The 23180-nt window shown below is 38.2% G+C and overlaps 1 protein-coding gene across 1 annotated transcript in view; it reads right to left on the reverse strand.

The window, feature by feature from the left end:
• asic4a (acid-sensing (proton-gated) ion channel family member 4a) overlaps nt 1-19378 on the reverse strand; it is a 162653-nt gene extending 143275 nt beyond the window's left edge. The window contains 1 exon segment of the mRNA XM_020920288.2: nt 18803-19378. Coding sequence (XP_020775947.2) covers nt 18803-19378 — 576 coding nt within the window.
• Nucleotides 19379-23180: the final 3802 nt, after the last annotated feature.

The raw sequence follows: 23180 nt of genomic DNA on the forward strand, positions 1-23180 counted from the left end.
CTCTGTAAATGATGGGTTAATACCTTTTACCACTGTAACATGCACTTTTAATTCCACTGCAGTCTTAGAATATGCCATGAGCACACAGTCTGCATTACTGACCTCTTCACTGTCTGTTTACCTGTCCTTACAAACATGGTGACAAATGTAATCCATAAATAATACAATATTTCTCTATGCGTAAAGTAAACATGCTGTAATAGTGGCCAGCAGGAGCGCTTGATAGCAGGACGACATTAAGTTGAATTATTCAGCATTTTCCCCATTCCTCCATACAGGCTTAGTGTACATTATTAAGCACCATAGACTCTAAGGGGTTTTCAGTTTGTGCGAACATTACACAAGAGGAAAAGAAACACATTTGCTGCATTAACAGTGACCTTAACATCTCAGCCATTTTGACGAATCATTGTATGCATCTCCCAGGAGCACAAAGCAAGGTAAACATAATAATAATAATACAAAAAGTGAATGGGCTGCCTGCGCCGGTCTGCCCCATAAAGCCATATAGGTTTAGACAAAATATCACACCTGCCAGAACACATTACTTTACTGTACTTCATAACAGCGCAGGAATAAAACGAGGCACAAAAACAGACACAAAAACGCATCATAACTTTATAGCTTTGGGATATTTGTTAACATCCTCCATGTTGACAAGATATGTATGTATATAAGATATGGTGTTTAAAATGATGTATAGAAGATCTTAGCACAGTTAAGTTGTGTGTAACATGTAGTACATTTATTTCATTTGCCTAGTTTACATAAAAGGACAGCATTTTATTGAAACTAGCATCATCCAAGCAAACCTGAAAATACCTGTTCTGTATAATAAAGTTGTATGAATGATATTTTACAAGCACACATTAAAGGTCCGATATTACACATCATGGACTCTTGTGATATTTCAGTCATGCTATAACATGTTACCTTCCCAAAAAAATACCTGGAGTTGTGTTTTGAAATCAAGAATCAGACAGAGAGAGAGAGACACACAGAAAAAAAACTGAGAAAGACAAACCAGCAAACCATATTTTGCTTTCCCGTGTAAACAATCATATTTAGCTTTTTGCCATGTATCAATAACAGTGCAATTAAAACACTGTATAATCCCGTTCAGCCTGAAATAAAGCTCTTTTTATTTTCACTTCCTCTTCCTGCCAATGCGGAGGATTAGCACAGCAGGGCCTGTGACGTGTGAGCTCTGAGATACACGTGATACAAACATGAAAAACAACAGCAACAAGGACCTCAGCCAACACTCTGACATTCTACAACAACAAGGGCAAACCCCCCCAGCCCAGCAACTCCAGATCCGACCAGACCAGAGGCCCAGACTGAGCCCCAGACTGAACCCCAGGATGAGCCTCTAGACCAGAGACGGGTGGTGGTAAACACGCATCATCATATTATGGCTTCAACCTGTTTCACTCCAGCAGAGACACAGTGATACAGTATCTTCATCCAGTGCAAAAATATGCTGCTCAGTAGTACAGTTGGATGATGGGAATTCAGTGCTGGTGAGTGATTTGTGATATCTTTCGAGAAGCACTGCTCTAGTACCTACTCTTCAGCAACTACATAAGCAAACACAGACTTTATATATTACCAAATACAAATACAGAGCCATGGAAGAGAATCAAGTACAAAAAGGCCCATTCGTTTAAGTAAGTAGTAAGAATGCTAACTGTAGGCCTGTCACGATTATTAGTATAATAATAATAATTTCTACTTCAATATATGACAGATTTTTTTGGTTATTTTTTGGCAATACGATAAGATCTGAGTCATAGAAGGTTGAATTAATAATCTACATGACTCATTATAGATGCAAACTAAGCAATAAAGTGTTTTATTCTGCTGTTTATTTATTGTAGCTTATGATTTTAACAATATTGTAGATTTAGAATAGTTTTTGTGGTTTAAACCTGCTCTTGGGTTTTTGTTTAAGTGACATAAATTTAGTTTCAGTATAATCGATTATCATCTATAATTTCTTCCGCAGTAAATCCTGCTTCAAAATTTGTTATCGTGACAGGTATAGCTAACGGCTGCATGCAACATCAATACAACCTTTCTGGGGTAACGCTATGTAATCACGTCCTTTTAGAGTCAGATATGACCTTAAAAGAGATAGTATTTTCCATATCAAATGAAGCAAAAAACGTGCATCAAAGTTCTTGTAGAGGTGCAAATACAGTACAACAAGCAGAAGCTTAAAAGTGAAAAAATGCTTCAGATGGTTAAAACTCTTTATTTTTTGGCAAAAAGCCTCTTCCGATCATTTCTTTTTTGCTTTGGACCACAGTACAGTGTTTTCCACATGAGAGGCCATGACCCACATTGACACTTTGGTATTTGTTGGTGAAAACTCCTAACCAATCAGAGCATTCATTTGAGAAAGACGCTTGCTGCCAATTCCACATTCTGAAACTGTAAGACAGAACTGCATCCTTCGAAAGTCCACGATGCTGCTGATCACAGAGACACACACTGCCCACAGCGCTGTACCTACCACAGGCTTTCAACAGGGGGCAAATGGATGGCAGTCTATACACCAGACCGGACAAAAGAAGCATTTAATATTAAAGATAATGGACAGCTAAACAATAATGTCCAAAAACTGCAAAAGCAAGGAGTTCAGTTTGGATTTTACAATGTTTTCTTTCAAGTAAATGTAATACATAAATGGTTTGTTTGGACTCTGCTGTTTCCCCTGGGGCCAATCACAACTGACATTTTCACCAAGAGCTGTAATTTTTAGATTTGAAAAACTCCAGTCAAAATATCATAAACACAAGACGTGGTTCAGTGTGAAAGGGGGGCCTCATAATAGATGGAGAGGCTGGAGTGCTGAAAGCTTTCATTAAGAAATGCATTTCACTTTAATTTTAATGCGGTGGGAAGCAACAACAAACCTGCCACACAAAAAGCACTGTGATTTTATGCCAAGCCTCTCTTCCTGCACTTACACTGGGAAATTCAAAGGTTATGCATAAGAAAAACACCTATATTCGAGAGCATTCGTGAAGGAAGTTTTGTTTTAGCTTGTATTGTTCAACGATGGCAAAAAATCTTATGGTGGCATTTTCAGTTCTCAGAGAAAAGTTCAAAGGATAATTACTAGTTCATAGAGTGGCCATGTTTTTCTGTATCAATGCAAGACAGGGACAAAGATACATATTACAGTGAGAAAGGGTCAGTTAAGGTTAGGGTCAGTAAAATATTAAATTATTTGTTAAATCATTTGAGAAATAAGTGGTTCTTTTAAACAGAGAACCTCATTTAGTCTTTTTTGGCAGTTCAGTTTAGCCAACCAATGCCAAAACAAATTAAGGGTTTTTACTTTATTCTTTTTGGTAAGCAGACAAATGAGCCCACACAAGAACTGCTCTTTTCCAAGGGCTGTGCTGAGACCTCAGACCTTCTGCTTCAATGAGTAACATTCCCACAAGCATTTTCAGCTCTGTGTAATGTGTGGAAAAGAGACGGAAATGGAGATTAATTTAGCCATTTATGAGAGGTACAAACTCATATCTCAAATTACATAGGGAAATTGGATTCATGTTTCTCAAAGTTATTCATCCAAGGCTTAAATTTAAAGGCCCTATTTACATAAATTCGATTCTTGTGAGCTTTAAGCCATGTTACAAAGTTAAGTTGTTACATCACAAAAACATACTTGGAGTTGTGTTTTGTTTAATTCACACATGTTTAATTAATCTGTTATTATCAGTCTGTCTACATCTCCAGTGCTCAAAATATTGAATGTTCCACCTTGTGATGCCATGAAGCAGGATACCTTTTGCCTTTATTTTAGTAGAGATTCAATTCTGGGGCATGTATGTATGGTCATGTATTGCAACATGACATCACAAGGTAGAATTGTTTTTTGTTTGAGAGAAGAACTCCAGGTAGGAAATAACATTATAACAGATAATATGGGCCCTTTAAAGGTGAACTCTATAACTTTTTCTGGTGGAGGGTATGCCACCTGTTTGTTTCCATGGAGATGCTTTCTCTGGATTGTTTCATGGTATAGCTTTAATTCAGGGATCCAGGGGTTTGTTTTAATAGCTAAATATACCATTCATTTGTACTGGGGGGTTGTCTCTCCAAAAATATGATATCTGTATATCTGTAACACAGTCTGGTGGTGACGTGAAGACATTTGTTTAATGCCATACTTAAACATTCTTTTCAAAGCAAAAACATCCCCACAGACATGAGCAGGTGGCTGACCCTAAAACAGAAAAGTTACAAAATGAACCTAAATACAAACTGATTATGCTTATCCTTACAGTTAATCTCATGTCTTGTGCTAATGCTAAGGTTCATGGCGGCTATCTGAGGTCCTGTGGTCCTGAGGCTGCTTGGGAGTTTATGAAGATAACATTATGCTGACCTTCTTCACATTCACACACACAGACACACATACAGACACACACACACACTGATACACAGTGTAAAAATTGTAAACACCAAACTCAGGGCGTTCCTCCTATCCTTTCTGGAGTGCTTGTAACCACACTGTTCACTTTGTCTAGCGACTCAATAAACCCCTCTAAATTTACATTTCAGATTCATGATCCTCTTTAACGTTTACACCAGAAAAGAACATTGTTACAAGAGCCAAAAAAGCTTTAGTTATTAATACCCCAACGGCAAAGAATCTACAGAGAAATGTCTTTATTCAACAGTTTTAACAAAATTCATTCTTAATATTGTACATTCCTATAACAAACTCTAAATCTATAGTTATTTGCCAAGTAAGTAAAATAAACACATACAGAATGTGATTGTGTGCAGCTCCAGTTGTGCACACCTTCTCTGTACGCTATCCCTGGCAAAGTCATTAAAGCTCACGAGTGCGGGGAATGAAGAAGCACAAAGCCATTATGTGGCACAGGTCTAAAAGCAAAGCTTGGTTAATTTTTCAGAGGAATATGTACTAATGTATTCAGTGACTGGGAAAGATGACAAAATAAAAAGCTCCCATTGGCAGCTCAGAGGAAAAGTGCACATTTAGAGTGTGCTGGCCCAAGGCTTTCATAGTCTACGTCTTTATTTCTGAATACTCATCGAGTTATCAGCACGGCATAAACACAAAAATCACTTACAATGGGAGACAAAGGGAGATGGGAGCAGCTTTGAATACTCGATAGACTATTTTATAAGAGTATGTGCAGGCCATAGCAGTATGTTGCACCAACATGACAAAAGTAGTATGCATATCATTTTCCAACACTTTTTGCCTGGACATTTTCCCTAAATATGATTTTGATGTATTGAAACCTGGACACATTTAACTTTTTTGTCTATTGTTGTTTATTGGTTTCTTTTTGTTTGCTTTTTTTAAAATATTATATTAAACCGTGCAACATGTGTCTTCAAATCACAAGACAACAATGAATGTGTCTACAATAGAGCTGAAAAGGATGACAAGTTATCAATAGGCTTCTAATCACTGACAGTCCGTGTTAATCCCCATTCATCTAAAGCAATGATCTGTGCACACTGATAGGTGGGTCAAGTGCACTAAACCAGTTCTCTTGAGCTCATTACCTCAGATGTGGAGCGATGTCTAGTCACTGTATTGGGCCATTAGTGCATATGCTGTAGATGGCAAATGTCATTTAGTGATTAAAATGGCCAAGCATATAAAACTGGTTCTCTCACTAATGTTCTATTTTAATTATCAATACAGAAACCAACCAGAAGGGAGGTCAGTCAGAGTACTATGAATAATAATAAAGAAAAAAAGAACTGTTGAGAGAAACATCAACATAATTTTGACATATGCTTAAATGTCAGCAAAAGTATAGTAATACTTTGGTGCTTGTTATTTTAATGATCTTTCTCAAACAATTATAAACCGATAATTAATTAAATATCTTTGTGGATGAAAACACAAGAATTTAATTAAAAACTTCTGATTCAGTTATTTTTCAATTTGACTGATACATTTAATGGAACAAATAAGTTAATTTCAGCACCTAAAAACAATTGGTAGAGAAAGTTCTTGTCTATTTGGTCCGTCACTTCAAATTTCGCTAAATGCCTTTCGTCTGTTCAGGCTTTGAGTCATTTTGAATTGCTCGATAATTCCAAGCGTCCCACTGGGAAAAGGTAGACAGTGTATTGATGGATTTGGGTTGGCCATACGCTAAAACAAACAGATATCTTGTTGTAAAGATCTTCACTTCTCCAGCAGTGTTAACAAATGCAGCCGAGGATAGAGCCCAAAACACAGGCACAAGATAATTAGTCAGAGCAGTGACTAAAGGAGAGAGGAGAGAGGAGGAGAGGAGAGGAAAGAGGAGGGAAGTGTTGTGACTGAAGGATGTATTGATCTGGACCAAAGGGAGGGGCACGAGGCAGAAGCCATGATCAATCTTCTAAACCAACTCTCTCAATGTGTTTGCACCTAAGCTTCGTACAAAGAAGCAGTGAAACAAAACGGACTCAGACATTCACTAAACATTCATTCATTTCAAGTGTAATATGGCAAAATATGAGCACAAGACGGAAAGACTTGAGAGGGATGTGACCGTGAACAATTGCAATTAGCACTTACTTATACAACGCTTATATTAACCAAAACGATATGGTTGAGTTGTAGTTTTGATCAGTCTTCAAAAGTTCCAATATTACACAAAATTGACTCTTGTGAGCTTTAAGCCAAGTTATAATGTTGTTACCTCCTCAAAAACATACCTGGGGTTGTGTTTTGCTTCATTCATACGTTTGAGTAATCCTTTTTTATTAGTCTGTCTACATCTCCAAAGCTCAAAATGCTCTCTTCAAACTTGTCATGTCATGAAGTGGTGGTTTAACAGCTACCTTTTACCTTTGTTGAGTAGAGATTGGCAATTTCAGAGCTCAAATTATCCAAATGATTCTAATATGGTGTTTAAAAACACAGTGGACCATTTCCTGCACTGTCACATGACCTCATAAGGTGGAATAGAGTGTTTTCTGTTTGAGAGAAGAACACAGGCAAAATATGCAGGATTACTGTGTTAAACATGTGTAAATGAAACAAAACACAACTCCGGGTTTGTTTTTTTATGAAACAACAGATCAGAAAATAGCGTGATATAGGCCCTTTAAAAACATGATTTACCATTGGTAGGCAATATGAAATATAGAAAGGCCAGACAGTGATTCATAAGTGGACAGAATGGGAACAATAACATTTGTTCTTATTTTTAGCCATTAAAAAAAGTTGGCTTTGAGAGGTAAACCAAAAAGGTGTTTGAGTGGCTACTGTTGTCGACAACAAAAAGGTTGTGGATTTGATTCTCCAGCATTTTCCTCCATCCAAAACATGCTCATAAGAGTAATCCTGACCAGTGTTGGCCATGCAGGTTCATACCAGTGATCAAGGACGGGTCATTATCTCACTGTTGTAAAATTGTACCTTAATATAAATATCATCTGATATAAAATCAAATTTGTGTAATTAGATTTTTATTGTGATACTCTTCATTAAAGTTTTTCTTAACTTTATCTTTGATCACTGTATTTCTTCTGCTGGTTGGCTGCATGTCTGTAACAAAAAAAAATTCCCCTCGGAGATGAATAAAAGTAACAGTGAGTTGGATTCTGATTTAAATGCAGAGGACAAATTTACCCTCGGGAACAATGGAATCTACAAACCCAGTGGTGTAGAGTTTGTCTAATAATAACAATACATTGGTTCTATATAGCTACTGTATATAGTCCTATATAGCGCTTTTCACAAAAAACTCAAGCAACCGTTACATAGTTGAACATAAAACAAGACCAGGCCTGTCATGATAACACATTTGGAAACACAATTTATAGAAAGAAATACTACAATAAACGATAATACTGAAATTACTTCATATCACTGACACAAAGCAGGATAATCCCAGTAAACCATTTTTAATATTCTGTATCATTAAAACAGATGAGCTGTAACAAATAAATAGAGTGAACCATTAATTAGCCATAGAAGTTATGTATTCTACCCTCTACAGCTCAAAACTGATCATAGTACGAAAAAATTTCTAAAATCTCTCTCAACTATTGCAAAGAAAACTGTACACACAATAAATACTGATCCCCAAAAGACATTGTTCCATCTTTCATATAATGAACGATAAATCAATATTGTAATTATCGTGACAGGCCTGAGCAAGATGAACAAAAAGAAGTAAGCAATAGGTCTTGTTTCGGTTTGACCCTGTTTAGTCGCTTCACCAGTAGAAGTTCATCCAGCGCCTTGTATTTTTCATAAACTTGATTGATCCAACCAGAGGGAGTGTCAGCTGGCCGGAGTCATGATCAATCCCCCTCTCTCCATGTGTGTGAACCTGGTGTGTACTCTTATTACAGCGCGCACATTAACACCTCCACAGAGCCGCTCTATGACGTGTCAGAGGGAGACAAATGCCTGTGCCACTAAAAGACACCCGGGGGGGTTCCAGGGGGGCTGCGCTTCACAACATCGGAAACCTTTATCATCGACTTAAAAGCCCTGGGCCACAGATCCACACAATCAAACACACTGCTCCCAAACAGGTGGAGTAGTAACCTCTGCTCTGGTACTTCAACTAGCAACTTTGATTTGAGTGCTCTTACCATGTAGTTTTCATGCACTTATTATCAGATTTTAGAACACAAGTTTCGCCTCTTCTGGTAATAGTTATAATAGATATTAAATATTGGTAAATACTGGCAATTGTTGCATTTGTTGTTTGGTCTAAATGTATTTATAGAAATGGCAGGAGGCTATACTCAGTTATTCTTGTGGCTACAATTTAAATGTTCAAGTCATTAGTCATTATTCATTTTCTTAACCCAGGGGTCTCCAACCTGTAGCTCGGGAGCTACCAGTATCTCTGCACCCTCTTCCAAGTAGCTCGCCAAGGGGTTTCTGAATATATGTATTGTGCTGCTTCAGTAAAATTTGATTAATTAAATGCCTATTACCATTGTACATTGACACCTAACTTTGTGCACTAATAAATGGACAATGGTTTATTTTTTTATAGTCATCTAACTGTACCCCAAGGCTCGCCCTCTTTCTTATAATCGTCTCAATTTCTAGTAGCTCTCTGGCATTTTCATTTTGTAAAAGTGGCTCACTGGAGGAAAAAGGTTGGAGACCCCTGTCTTAACCCTTTATGTTTACAAGTAATTCAGTATTAAAAGCCATAGCTCAACAAGGTTCTGGAAGTAAATTTAATACATTTTTCCTATAATGCACTGTCTGCATCTAACAACAAAGCATTTTTTTTTACCGATAATCTGGAAGTGCATGTTTGTATGCCAGTTGTTGTCAGCTTTATGGTCATAGTAAAACACCGCACTAGTCTCTGAAAGTTATGAAAAGCGCTTATGAATTCAATAATTAGGATGCACAGACTGCAAGGTATAACTTTGAACCACCACAAACTGTTTAAAATATACTACTTGCGTTTAACTAGTAAGCTTTCAAACTTGAATATTATTATTTTTAGGTCTATGGAAAAAATGAATTGGTAAAATGAATGGGAAATTTAGTTCTGGAACCTCAAAGTGCATGGTCATTGTTGAGCGCCATTACTCTGATTAACTCAAAGTGACCCTGTAAGTACAATATCTGTGATCTACCATTTACAGGAGCTATTCAAGCGGCTCCGAGTGTTTGAAGTATACTTGGGACTGATGTGAAGAGTAAATATTTGCAAATACAAGCTGTTTGCATCTCATTGTTGTGCAGTGGCTGTTCACAGGTGGCACTTGTGTTATTAGACAAAGGTGATGCATAGAGAAAGAGCCCAGAGACCAAACTACAATACATCTCACAGTGAAGAGGCCTGGAGCGCAATATCAAGTCTCCTCTCAAAAGAGCCAGAGTATAGTCATTTATTTTAAGTGTATTATTTAACTTCAAGTACAAAAAAACAAAGGAGAGACAGACTGGGCCTTTATGTGTTTATGGCCAGACAAAGGCAGCTGAGAGATTCAGATCAGTGTGGGTATATTTTTTATATTTAAAGGTTTACTATGTAACTTCTAAGGTGGAGTCTCCATGAAGGTGTTATGTCTTTCTCTGGAATGTTCCACAATAGGGCATTAAATATATCTCTCTTGCATTTGTTCAATTACAGGTGTTCCATAGCTCAAAAATACCTTAAAAACAAGAATTCTTACCATGTGCAGGCTTGCCTCTCCATAGATCTGACCATTAATCTGTGTTCATTGCAGTTACCAAGTTTATTTCCATACTGTTGAATAAGCAAGAAAAAACAGTAATATCTCCATGGAGACAAGGAGGCGGCGGACCCTCCACCAGAAAAGTTACGCAGCTTTAAATGATCTAACGTATTTTATCAATTTTGTTTTTCTTTTTACATAGCCCTGAAACTTTTTATGTTTTTAATTTTGGTTTTAACTAAAGCACTTAAAGATAAGTTAAAACAAAAAACATCACCACAATACCATGGCATTGCTCTTTACAATGCATATACTGACAGTTTGTGTTGTTAAGAGGTATGTGAGTTGTGTGATTACAGAAGTTTAGTTTTTTTATTTAATATTCATTTTTGTTCTGTACTCTCTTGATAGTGCACTTGAAAATGTGTTGCATATTTGTACAATGACACTAAATTCTAATTCTACAATTGGACGGGGAAACTGAAATTCACCGAGGGTTTAAACAGAGCACAGATGATGCAATGTTATCAACAACTTCCAGAAAATACGAGACATTTTCCAGCCAAAATATTCTGCAGCATTTGAATAATTCTTAAGTGCAGAGTTTACAGAAAACATCAGGACAACTTTTACTCTTTTTTTATTAACTGATAAAGGGTTCTTTAAGAGACAAGCACTTCTGGTAACCCTCTATTTGAGTACTTACACAGTGAAATGGGTAAAAAGACGGAGAGCTTCAAATAAAAAACAAAACAATAAAAAATAAAATTGAAGTGTTTTGAATTTGAAATGTGTTATTTTAGCTTATTTCCTGCAGCTTTGGAAACAAATGTCCAGGGGCATCACATCATTCTCACAATATTGCTTTATTTTAATTTAGTTAATAGCAATACATTAACATAAAAATCTATTAAAATCATATAAACGCTTGATCTCATAAACTCCACTCTAATGGACTGTGAGTATTACAACAAGGAGCTGATGTCATAAATCTTTGGACGGCTTTTAGGCTCCATTCTTCCAAGCAGTAGTAGTAGTAGTAGTAGTCAGTAGTAGTAGTAGTAGTAGTAGTAGTAGTAGTAGTAGTATTCATAGTTATAGTAGTAGCAGCAGCAGTACCAGTAGCAGTAGTAGTATCAGAGCAGCATCATATAGTAGCAGCAGAATGTCTACTATATGCTACTATATCTTTTCAATAATATAGAGCATTGTATAATTGTGATTTATTTTTCTGAAAAAAAAAAAATCTTAAAAGAAATGTGAAAGGCCCTCAGTAATAAAATATAGATCAAAACAAAATTACAAATTGCATTTCCATCACAGACTTTAACACCCTGCAGGTTCATATCATATTTTTACAATTCATCACTCCTCACTCATGTGTCTGCTCAGTGCCCCCGTGGTTGATTTATTGTCACCTGCACTACTCTAGTACAAGCAGTAATAAATTATTATAATTTAAAGTAATTGTAGTAAGTAAGATAGCACTCTCCTGATATGAAACATTGACTGTGGGTGATATATCAGGTCCAACACTGGTACTGTGAAGCATACAGGTTTGCCCAGTTATCAATGTCAGTTTGATATTGAACATTTTGCAGTATTTTTCTAAGCTGCCCCACTGTCTGTGTGTTACTGTAATGGAAATAGAAGAGCAATTAGGTTAAAATGTTTACACTCACATGGAAAAAATTGATTTAGATCTCAGATAAATACAGCACAATTTAAAAAGTTGATCAGTGAAGTTCGCAGGCCTTTTAAAATCTTAACATTGGTACTGGCAAATATCAATTATCGTCCATAACATGTCAAAAAACCTACATATCGGACCCATACCCCTAACACAGATGGTCCAAAACCTCAAACTCTATTCCCCCGTTGTTTATTTGTTTGTTGTTTACTCAAGTAGCAGTAACTGTGCTCCCCCCCGGGCCGACCGCGTGGATCACAGACCAGCCGGGTGCTCAGCTGCAGGGACACCCACAGCGGAGCAACTCGAGACGCCTAATTGACAGACAGGCTGTGAGAGAGGAAGTGAGGCCAGAGCTCCAGTCACTTTCACGCTCCCCCTAGGAGGAGGGGAGGGCAGGGAAGAGGAGGGGAAAGGGGGGAGAGAGAGAAGACGAGGCAGGAACGGAGCCGGAGAGAGACAGGGAGAGGATAAGGTGGTGGACAGAAAAGATGGGGAAAGTGTGAAGAGAGAAACGGGTAGACGGGGGAGTGAGGAGGGCAGAGAACAAGAGAGGAGGTGGAGAGATTGAAGAGAAGAGAGAAGAGGAAAAAGCATAGAGGGGTTGAAAGAAGAGAGGAAAGAGAGAGAAGTGGGTAGCACACAGGGGGCAGGAGGGGACAAGGAGACGAGAAGAGAAAGACAAGAGAGATGGGAGACAAGAGGGGGGAGTGGTAGAGAGAAAAGGGGAGGAAACGGGAGCGGAGGGGAGAAGGGGGAGACAGGAGGCGGGGTGTGTTTGTGTGTGTGTGTTTTTGTACAATGTGTGTATGTGCGCTGGTACAGGACTGTGCAGATGTGAAGCCCAGTGGGAAAGTGGATGTCACTCTACAGGCCATCTGTGCACTTTCAAATATATGCACGAGGGTGGGCCAGGACAAGAAGGTGATACTATTCACATCTTAATACATTAAACGCTGCTGACATAAACAAACTTAAAAACAGCATGTGTTTAGCACTGCAAAAATATTTCATGACATTTTTTTGTAGGGATGTAACAATAACCGAAATATCGTGATACTGTATCATCAAAGGTCTCAAAATGCTGTGGGCTGTCACTATACTGTATATATCGAATTTAGGGATGTAATGATATCCAAGTCTCATGATACGATATCGTCATGGTATGAACCTCACAAGTAGGGATAAATGATATCCCAATCTCTCAGTACGATATTTTCATGATATACATCTCACGGTACAATATTTATTGCAATATTTTTTGGAGGCTGACAAAACTGTGAATACGCAATTTTTTCCTCTTAAAATGCCTTGACAAGACTTAATTCAAAGAATTAAGACTTAAAAGTGCTTAGAATTGTTATTTCTTCTAGTAGTCTACAGTGAAATGGAGCAAACGATCATGGTCTATATAGTTTCCTCTGTCTTTTTTTTTAGTTACTGATGCAACATAACTCTTAATTTAAGCAAAGAGACTAGTAATTTGATACATTATGATGGTCAACGATATTATTATGAGAATGGTTACTGTTACATCCCTAATTGAATTACAAGTTCCTTTGCTTAAATGCATTGTTTTATAGCAGCAATAGCGAATAAACATCAGGAACTACATATCCCAAGATTCATTTCAGCGCAGACAACATAGCACTTTATGTTTTTATACAGTAATATTTCACACCAAATTCTTGTCAGAGTATTTTAAAAGCAAAAAAGCATCATAACTACAATTATATCAGCCTCCAATAAATATTGTACCGTGAGATGTCTATCGTGATAATATCGTATTGAGACATTTGGATATCATTACATCCCTAGTCTTTTGTCTCATCTATCGAGGGTGGATAATTGACAGATGGATTAGCCAATCAGAGAACCATTACATATATCTAAAAAAAAAACATGGCACATTTAGAGATTATTGTTCATTTTGCTATAAACCCCAGAATATGCTGCATATGGCTATGTTTGTCAGAAAATAACTATTTAAAAAATAAAACAATTGGCTAAATGACAAATAGATCCAATAAATCAGTAGACAATAAGTGATGTGGTTATCCTGTTTGCTTTGGGTTTAACCTGATGATGATACACTCCAGCACAGAACCCACACAAAACACACTAGCTCATTAGATTTTAAGAATGGATCGCTCAATATTTTTCACAGCAAGTTGCCAATACTTATTCATAGTACTTCCAAGGTATTTCCCCATTACATTCTATTGTAAAAAGGATGCTAGCACACACACAAATGTATCTAAAAAGGCAGTTATTTTTCCGCATGTGTTGTTGGGGCGTCTTTGGTGGTATCAGAACAATCAAACCCGTGTTTTTGCCTCTACATCAGTGAGGACAGACATCTTACAAACCCACAGCTGGTAAAAGGGGAGAGACTGACAAGGACCCAGCGCCGCTCCTCCATCTCACAGGATAAAAAGAAATATTTTGTCAGTCTTTGAGTGAAGCTGGATTTTGGAAGGAAAAACAACAAAAACAGTCACAGAAGAAAAGGTGAGGTGATGTTCCAGTGGTTTTCTCATTTGGAATCATTTACTGCACAAATGATGTTATTCCCCAGTAGACTTGGAGGGAGGAGAAGAGTCTAATTACCTAATCGGCTGTAATAGGAATTATCAGTGAAGATAAATTGACTTTTAGACTCGAATTAGCATATTTCAGGTTTGTTTATCTGTTCTTGAGCAGCACTAGGGGGCTACTTTAGGGGGCTCCTGTTTGCCTGTTTGCCCACTGTGGATATCCAAGGGTTTCAGACTGATGAAAAATTTGCACCGTTGTCATAGCAATTAACAATTCAAAACAAAATATATCTTTTAAATAGCAAAGTCTTCAAAATTGAATCCATATAAAAAGGAAGTTGAGACCCATGAATAGACTATTATTACTGGTGGATGGAGTAGGCTTATTACTTTTTTATGAAAAGTGAAACTGATTCACAGCTTAGAGATGAGAACTGCGTCTGCCGTCTTTGTGGTATCATAAAATTCAAAATAAAGATTACTGCTCAAGCCTGTTTTTATCAGAATAATACTGTCGATTCAATGGCATTTACAGATAGAGAAGTTAGAATATATCTGTAGATTCTAAATTATACTGCTTTTTTCTTATCATTTTATACCAAAGGCGACAAGAATTATTATCTAGGAAATTTTAATCCAGCAAAGCCACCAAAATCAGTGTGGATTTCTTCAATGTCACCATGTCTATGTTTACAGAATATAACAGAACATAAGAGAACATAACGTTTTATGTCATGCCCCCCTGTGTAAATATTCCCCGTGCTGCTGATATCTCTATGTTCCCAGAGCACACACTGGCTGACATGTGGCCATAATGACTGTGTGCTGTGCTGTTTGTCCCTCCCGTATTGATTTACATTAATGTGTTTTTTAGGTCTCGTGATGGAAGGAGAGGACGCAGGGGCGAGGAGAGGACTCATATACTAAGCATTCAATTAACTATAAAACATGGCAATCGGGCTGCAGCTGCTGTACTGCACAAGCGTCCGCGTTAACCTGTGTTTTTATAGCTCACCTCACATGCCACCCCTATAGCATTTTAGCCAGCCCCCCATGAATATATGCAGAAGGGATGTTGTCCTTGCTCTGAGCCAAATCTGATAATGCTGAGAGCCAGAGTAAACCAGTGTTTGCGTGGAAAAGAAAAAGCAATGGGTCTCACTGCTACGCTCCCAACACAATAGAGTGACAATTATTCAGTGTTAGACCGCGAGAAAAATATTAATCTATTTATTCACGGCTTGTTGAATCAGCTTTATCTTCTGTGAGTCAATAATGTAATCTTTAATTATAAGGAATGGCCTTATTACCGACGTCAAATAATCATGTAGGGGAAGAGGAAAAACAAATTCCACAGCTACGTGCCGCTGTATGTTCAAGCCATCATTTAGATTTAGAAGAGACCGTTCTGCTTTGTCTTCTGAGATATGGAAATGGGAACTGAATATGCACAAGGCAATTAATTTTCACAGGAACAAAACAGTTATTTAGAAAGGGTATTTATAATAATGGGTGGAAATTGTATTGTTTTGGAGTATTTATATAGAACTTTTTAGAGTAGAATGCTGACAATAGAGATTTTGAATATTGTATCAAAAGAAGACACCTGGAGCTTGCAAAAAATATATATATTTCAGGAAGTCCAGTGGGAACATGGGAACAAGAAACCGCAGTTGCAAAGAAGCATGTCTAAAAAAAAACTTAATGGCGAATAATGAATCACCCATGCTCAATGTAACAATATTTTTTTGAAAGTATTGTTTAGCATTTTTTCAAAATAACTTTTTAGCATAGAGTAATGCATATGTATGTATTTATGTACTGTAGCATAAATGAGCTGAAAATTCACACAACATTATATTGGATATTTTTGTATTCATAGTTTGTAAAATGAATGAAAATTAAATTAAAGTTAACCTCTGTTAACATTTTAAGGAGACCTATTACACAAAATCTACTATCTGTAGTAGTGCCCACAGTTCTCGACTTATTTTATTCTCCAATTTTATGTTCTTAATCGTAGTCATTTTGGTTAAAAAAAATAAAATCTGCTGTTCGCTATCATGATCTGCAGTTATCTATAGGAGGTGCCAACTCTTTGTTGTGATGACGTTTATGGTGACATCAGTTCCCATTGGGCACCACATTGGGTTTTCTAACAAGGAAATCAGCTGACTTTTTTCTTTGATTAAGTCATTTTAGAAGAATATTGCAATTTAAAATGTGCAAATTATAACATTATAATAGATTATAGCTATCCTATATTTAGAATGGTGTAAAGTCTTCAAATTGCACAGAAAAGTGAAAACAAAATGCATAGGAAAATGAATAGGCTTTTTGAACTAATCGTCATGACAACAATAAAAACTCAATAAGCACTGGCAAATTTTGCATACTTATTGAAGATTATGCTGTCATTCCTGTGCAGTCCCCATGGTGTTCTCAGGCAGGACTTGGGGTAAGTAATTTGTCATGCGTGGAAGGTAGCTAGTAGCCTGTAACAAATCTAACTGACAAGTCCAAAGCAAATGTCTATGAGAATCCTTCAGTGAGGTCCTGCTTTGAGATATGATGTGGCCAACTGCTTAAAAACAACACATGTTTTCTGATGCTTTCTGACACAGGAGAGTCAAGCAATGCTAATTAATGGGCTCAAAATGACAACATTGATTGTGGATATGCAGTGGAAAAACAGTATAAACTTTTTGCTGCAATTTCATCAAAGTTTGTGACTCCCTGAGGTGCGTGACATTTTCAAGCGCCTGACAAAACAACTGAGAAGAAAATTCACCCATTCTCCTGTCATACCTACTTTTACGTCTCTACACGAAAGCAAGGAGATCATCCTCTATCCTCGTCTACGGTGGACAAAGCATGAATTTAGTAGTTTAATAAAAAAAAAAAAACACACAAAACATAAACACTGCAATGGTAATTGACTAAGAAAAGAATATCTACAAACATACTTTTAAGTAATACTTGCATTAAAATATGAAATGTTGACCCTATGTGAATGTATGTCCCGTTTGTCCATATAATTAAATAATACTTAAACACTACTACCCTTTAATTAGAATTAATAAGGCATGAACAAGAACTTAATTAATAATGAACAAATAGTTTATTACGAATGATTCATGCTTACTCAGTACCTTAAATACTAACCCCTTAATTAAGTAGTTACTAAACCTGATTCCTAATAAAAAATTAAAAATAAATCATTATAAATTAAGTCTTTCCTCATGATTAATCCAGGTTAATTAAGATGTAGTTATTACAAAGTGGTACCTGAAAAACAAATCATATATAAGCGCAAAAGGAAAAAAAAAAAATAATCCTGGCAGATCTCCTTTAAATGAATGTCTATAGCAGGAGACAAAGCCAAAGCCATAATCTATCTCACTGCTATGAGAGGGCACAGTGTCATTATTCCTTTGGTCTAATTTGGCACATCAGAGTTGGATGTAGTGCCCCGACGCGATAAGGCTGCATCTCGTAGGTGAGCATATCAATGTTCAACACACCCTATTAAGACTTGACACCTGCACTTTGTCATCACTACAGCAATTGCATATTCCTATTCCTCCAAGAGCGATGGGGAAATCCATCTTTGGCAAGGACAGCAGTGTTAATAAATAGTGCAAAGAACAGGGGAACAAACTCTTCGTTCACCTGCGCCACGCTTTAAAAAATAAAATACACACAAACAAATGGACACATCCTCCTGTCCTCACTCTCTCTCTTGGAAATTCTTTTATTCCCTTTTAGTCGATCTAGCTAATGCAAAAATCATGTATGTCTTTTGTTTAAATATTTAATCTTGAAATACAACGTCGGAGAGGCATTACTCCGCTCTGCTGAAAGGTGGCTCTCAGCAAGAAGCAGCCGATGTCAGGAGCGAGGGAGCAGACCAGACCGGCAGCCGGGAGGAAGAAGAGAAGACACTCGCTAGGCTACGCTATTTTTGATGACAATTTTGTTGCCATGCTCACTTAGCTCCTGGAGTTGCATTAAAGCGTCTTAGAAAAGTATACAAGCCAGCACACACATGCACGCACAGGCAGACAGCTCTCTACTCAGTGTAAGAGGGTTTTTTGTTCTTTGACAGAAAAGGTTCAGGCTGAGGGGGTAACTGTTGCAATATACAGAGAGGGGCTCAGGGATAAACGCATGTGTGTGAGTGTTGCATGCACAAAAGCATCATGGGAACTCTTAGCCCCCAGAGTGTAAATACAAAGAGAATTTCAATCCCTCATTCTGTCAAAGTGCTCCCCTTTCATCTGTCTATTGAACAAAATGAGCTTTGAAACTTTTAGGAACGCGATTATTCCCTAAACTGAAGTAAGTTTTACAGAGCAGCGGAGTGAAGTAGTGAAGTAAACTTGTCCAAACTTTGACTCACCACAGTGAAGTCATCCACGGAGCAGTTCTGTCCGCTGAAGTTGCAACTCATGAGCATCTCGTCCAGCTGGTGTCCTGTACGGTTGAAGATGTCCTGCATGTCGGGTGCAGGGTACTGCAGGTCCGAGGGCTTGTGTCCGTCCCGATTCTTGGGGGGCAGTCCGGTCAGGTTGGCCAGGTGGTAGATGTCGGCATCGGTGAGAGCGGAAAATCGAAAGCGGTTGATGTTACAGATGGTGACGGCGGGAAAGACCATCTCCGGAGTGGCCTCTTCATTCAGAGCGGTCACGTGTGGGTGCTCCAGGTACGAGATGGCACATTTGGCTGCCTGGTACAGAAACAGAGCCAGTGAAGTGAGAAAGGCCAGTGCCCATAGAGTCTGCCGGATGCCCAGGCGTCCCGACACAAAGATGTGGTTAATCCCATGGAGGGAGCAAGAGTTGGCGAACCTGGCCAGGTCTTTGGCCGGAGGGGAGCAGCTCTCCTCGATCAGGCTCTCTTTGTCCCCATCCTGTTGGCTTTTCTGCTTCTCATCCTCCTCTGCAAATTTGATTTTGCAAACAAATTCGATAGGCATGGGGGCAGCCAGGTCTGCGTTTGGGTTTTTTGTTTAGAGGCAGCTATCAGCTCTGGATCACTTCCTCGTGTCAGTGGCGTGCTCGGAGCAGGAACAACTCCAGAAGAGCGGCGCGAGGAGAGTGAGGGGAGCGAGTGAGGAGAGGAGAGAGAGAGAGAAGAGAGGAGAGTTTGTTGTGGCTCCGCTGCTGCCTGCGCTCTGACTGATACTGTGCTCTGGCTCTGGCTCGAGCGCTGTGTGCTGCTGCTGCTCTGCTTGTCTCTCTCCTGATCAGCTCAATACTCCGCTTATATCAGCCGTAATACAGCTGTCAGAAACACAACCACGCAGCCTCGCGCCGACCATCAAATAATGCTTTTTAGATGGACCAAAATAGCCACAAGCTGCTTAATAATTCATGAGAAGGTAGCATTGTCATTATTTCCTCTTGACTGGCGAGAGGAGAACTTCCCCCGCTGCTCCCTCCGCTCCTCCCTCTAATCCACTTGTTTGGACGCCTGCTTCACTTGTGGCTCCAGTGAAGTCTGTGTCAGAGGTGGTGCCCCAAACATCCGCAGTTAGATGTGATTCGCACGGGGTCACCAAACACTTTGTAACACCTCTCTGCTCATTGCGTCCCAGGAGATCACCTAATTGAAACCATAATGAGGAAAGGAAGGAGGAGCAGGGACAGAGCACGCGGCGAGTCATGGCAATCAATCTTGTCTTCGGAACAAAAAAAGTAAAAGACTATTGATCGGATGAACGTGTCCGTCACAGATTAAGAAGAAGGCAGTGCAACGCCGTTTTCTTATCAGCGACTAATGGTAGCATCACAAGCCAACCACACGGATTTGAATGACTGAATGGCTCCTGATGGTTCTGAAGATGTTGAAATAAACAATCAACCCACCCCCAGTCTATCCTTTACAATGCTCCCTTTATAGCTGTTAATGGCCCTTTTCCAAGTTGCCAAACAAAATTATGCAAATGCAGGAAAGAAAAGTGAGATGCGTGTTCCTCCTTTAATGGAATTAGTCATGCGGGCCACATCACGAGAGGCTACGACCCCGAGAGGAAAAGCATATTTGGGAGTGAATTCAAGCGCGCTGACGTGCTGGGTCAAGTCCAAGACAGCAGCTGCCATTACTTTAAATGGCACAACATTTTACCAGTTAAAGCATCTCTGATCATGACCCGTGAATAATAAGTACAGAACCATTCTGGAGCATATACAGCCCATAATCTCCCAGAAGTGAGGACACATATAAATGGTAAGAAATTAAACTAAATATTTTTGCCAGGACAGTACTGTAAGAAATTTGAACAAGCTAGGTGGCTATGGCACAGTGGCGCCATCTGAAGGTTGAGGATTTAATCCCATCTCCAGCCAGTGCATATTGTTGTTGTGTTCTTGGGCAAAACATTTTACCCACTTTGTCTCCAGTGTCTATGTATACATATGAATATTGTTTAAACGCAAAAAAAATGTGGCAAATACTATCATGACGTTTGTGTCATGTTCATGCATCAAGCACTATGGGTGAAATCCTCCAGCCAACCAAGTCTAGGCCAAGATCTGGAGGTGGGTTCCCATGCACTGGGGCACCCACTGTTCCTTACTGGTTGCCCCAGTGACATTGAAGGATGGGCCAAATGCAGAGCACAACTTTCCCTACATGCACAATAAAGTACACCATTACCTGGGAAAACAAACTTTGCAAAAGTGCATGAGATAAACTATATATTTTATTGGAAATTTCACATTGTGGCGATAAAAAGAGTTCATTTTTATTTAAATTGACAATTTCTCTGTTTGATGCAAAGCCAAAGTTTCAAGAAAGCAAACAAGACACATTTGAAAACTTGTGCTAATAAACTTTTTGTATATTTTGTTCTTTATGATTTGAAATAAAAAGTTAACTGGGAAAAAAATCTGAAATACTGTCACCAGCCTAGGTAAAAGCAATTCATTTTAAACTCTAACCAGGTAATTTGTTCTAAAATTTAAGAGCCAATAATAACTCACAAGCCATGAGGTTATTAAAAGAAAAAATAATAATAATGTGAACCATTGTGTGAGAGGATAACTATTGTGGGAGAGGCTTATGCTTCCATTTACTCTTGAAAATGATTCCCAAATTAGCTCTTTATCTTAAAAAATTGTGTTTTCCAAGCACAACTAGTTCCAGGAATAGATAAATAATAAAGATGTTAATCCATCTTATTACTGCCAAGCCAAAATGGACAGGAAATCTCCTATCTCCATCTACAGAGCTCTTGAAATTTTTCTTCTATACTGTTTTTATAGTCCATTTGATAGCTGCAGTCTTCTGTGGCAGATAAACACAGATATGGAGGATATTGGAACTTTGCAGTGTGTGGTTTAGCTGTAGCCTCTGGCAGCCTCAGCCCTGTTCTCACTACACTGTTTTATGGAGTCACTCCCGGAGGAGGTCTGGCGTATTTACACTGGCACACAGGGAACCGGGGCTCAGAGCACACGCCATCACTAAATACCAACAGGGAACGGGGGACGCACGGAGCTCACATCTGGCAACGCAAACGCCATCCAAAAGTCTGTGGCATTTTATTTGTTTGAAATTTCAGCCAGGGTTTGTATTCAGAGTCCTCAAATTGATAAAACGTGAATGACCTTCAGTAACAAAAAAGTAGTGACAAATGTTTAAAATGTAGTTTTCAAAGACCTGCAAAGAGTCTCTAAAGTTTGGACAGATCAACAGGATTAAAACCTTTGTACTCGAAGCTACTCATGAACAATTACAGAATTAAATCTCAAACCCTACTATTTCCACAGTAAAGTTATTGGAAGTCTTCTTCAAAATACTAGTGTCCTACAATCCCAGTTTAATTCAGTCAACTGGACAAAGATTTTTGAGTGAGTATGTTTCACCACTCATCCAAAAGGCTTCTTCAGTTTTGATAGCATGCTTCTAAGTCTCTGCCTTTTACTTGGGAGGAGCTAACTACACTAACACACCCTAGTTGTTTACTGTAAGGAGTAAATGATATTGGTTATATGATATTGAACTACCCTTAGGTGTGAACAGTCACCTGATCATCTGAGGATGGTATTGTAAATGGGTGACAAATGGTACCTTGGACCCAATTACTGTTCTGAGATGGACTGTCTTTCTTTTCAAATATAGCCTCTTTGACCCCTCTCTCAAAAAGAAAAATGATTAGGTTAAACTGATACCATGATTAGTAAAAATGCTTTAATACTGGGTGTCATAAAGAGAACAAAAATGGAGGACAAAAATTAGATGTGGGTACAAGATGTTCCCCCTCACCTACGAATCACTATAAAGCTCCATACTGGACATTTCTGTTGCCAATAGTGACTTTAAAATGTAACACATGGATCGTCAGTAGTCACACCAGTGAAAGTATAGAGCAAAGTGCAATACAATTACAAAATGTATTCAAGTAAGATGATGTAATAAAACTGTCTGATGTCCTTATGCAACAATTGTCTTTCATCTTATTTTTATTTGAACAAGCAAGACTGCATTTCCTACCTCTTTTAAACTGTCGCTGTCAAGCTATTCACATAATTCTTTTGTCTTTCCTTAGACCAATATTTGCAGCTGTATTCAACAAATTTTCATGTATATCTGTTTCTAAACCTCTAACCTTCAGAAGCCAGTGAATGAATTAATTTAATAATGAACATTGCCGTTTTCTTTGTATACATACAAATTAGTGCTTTTAGATCAAAAGAAACTACTGCATTAGTAATAAATTCAGGACATTAAAGTTATAATTACGTAGTGGCAGTAAAAAGGGATATTGAACATAA

Source organism: Boleophthalmus pectinirostris, unplaced genomic scaffold (assembly GCF_026225935.1).
Source record: "Boleophthalmus pectinirostris isolate CB_2022bp ecotype Guang Dong unplaced genomic scaffold, ASM2622593v1 HiC_scaffold_1, whole genome shotgun sequence".
In the NCBI taxonomy this organism is placed as follows: domain Eukaryota; kingdom Metazoa; phylum Chordata; class Actinopteri; order Gobiiformes; family Gobiidae; genus Boleophthalmus; species Boleophthalmus pectinirostris.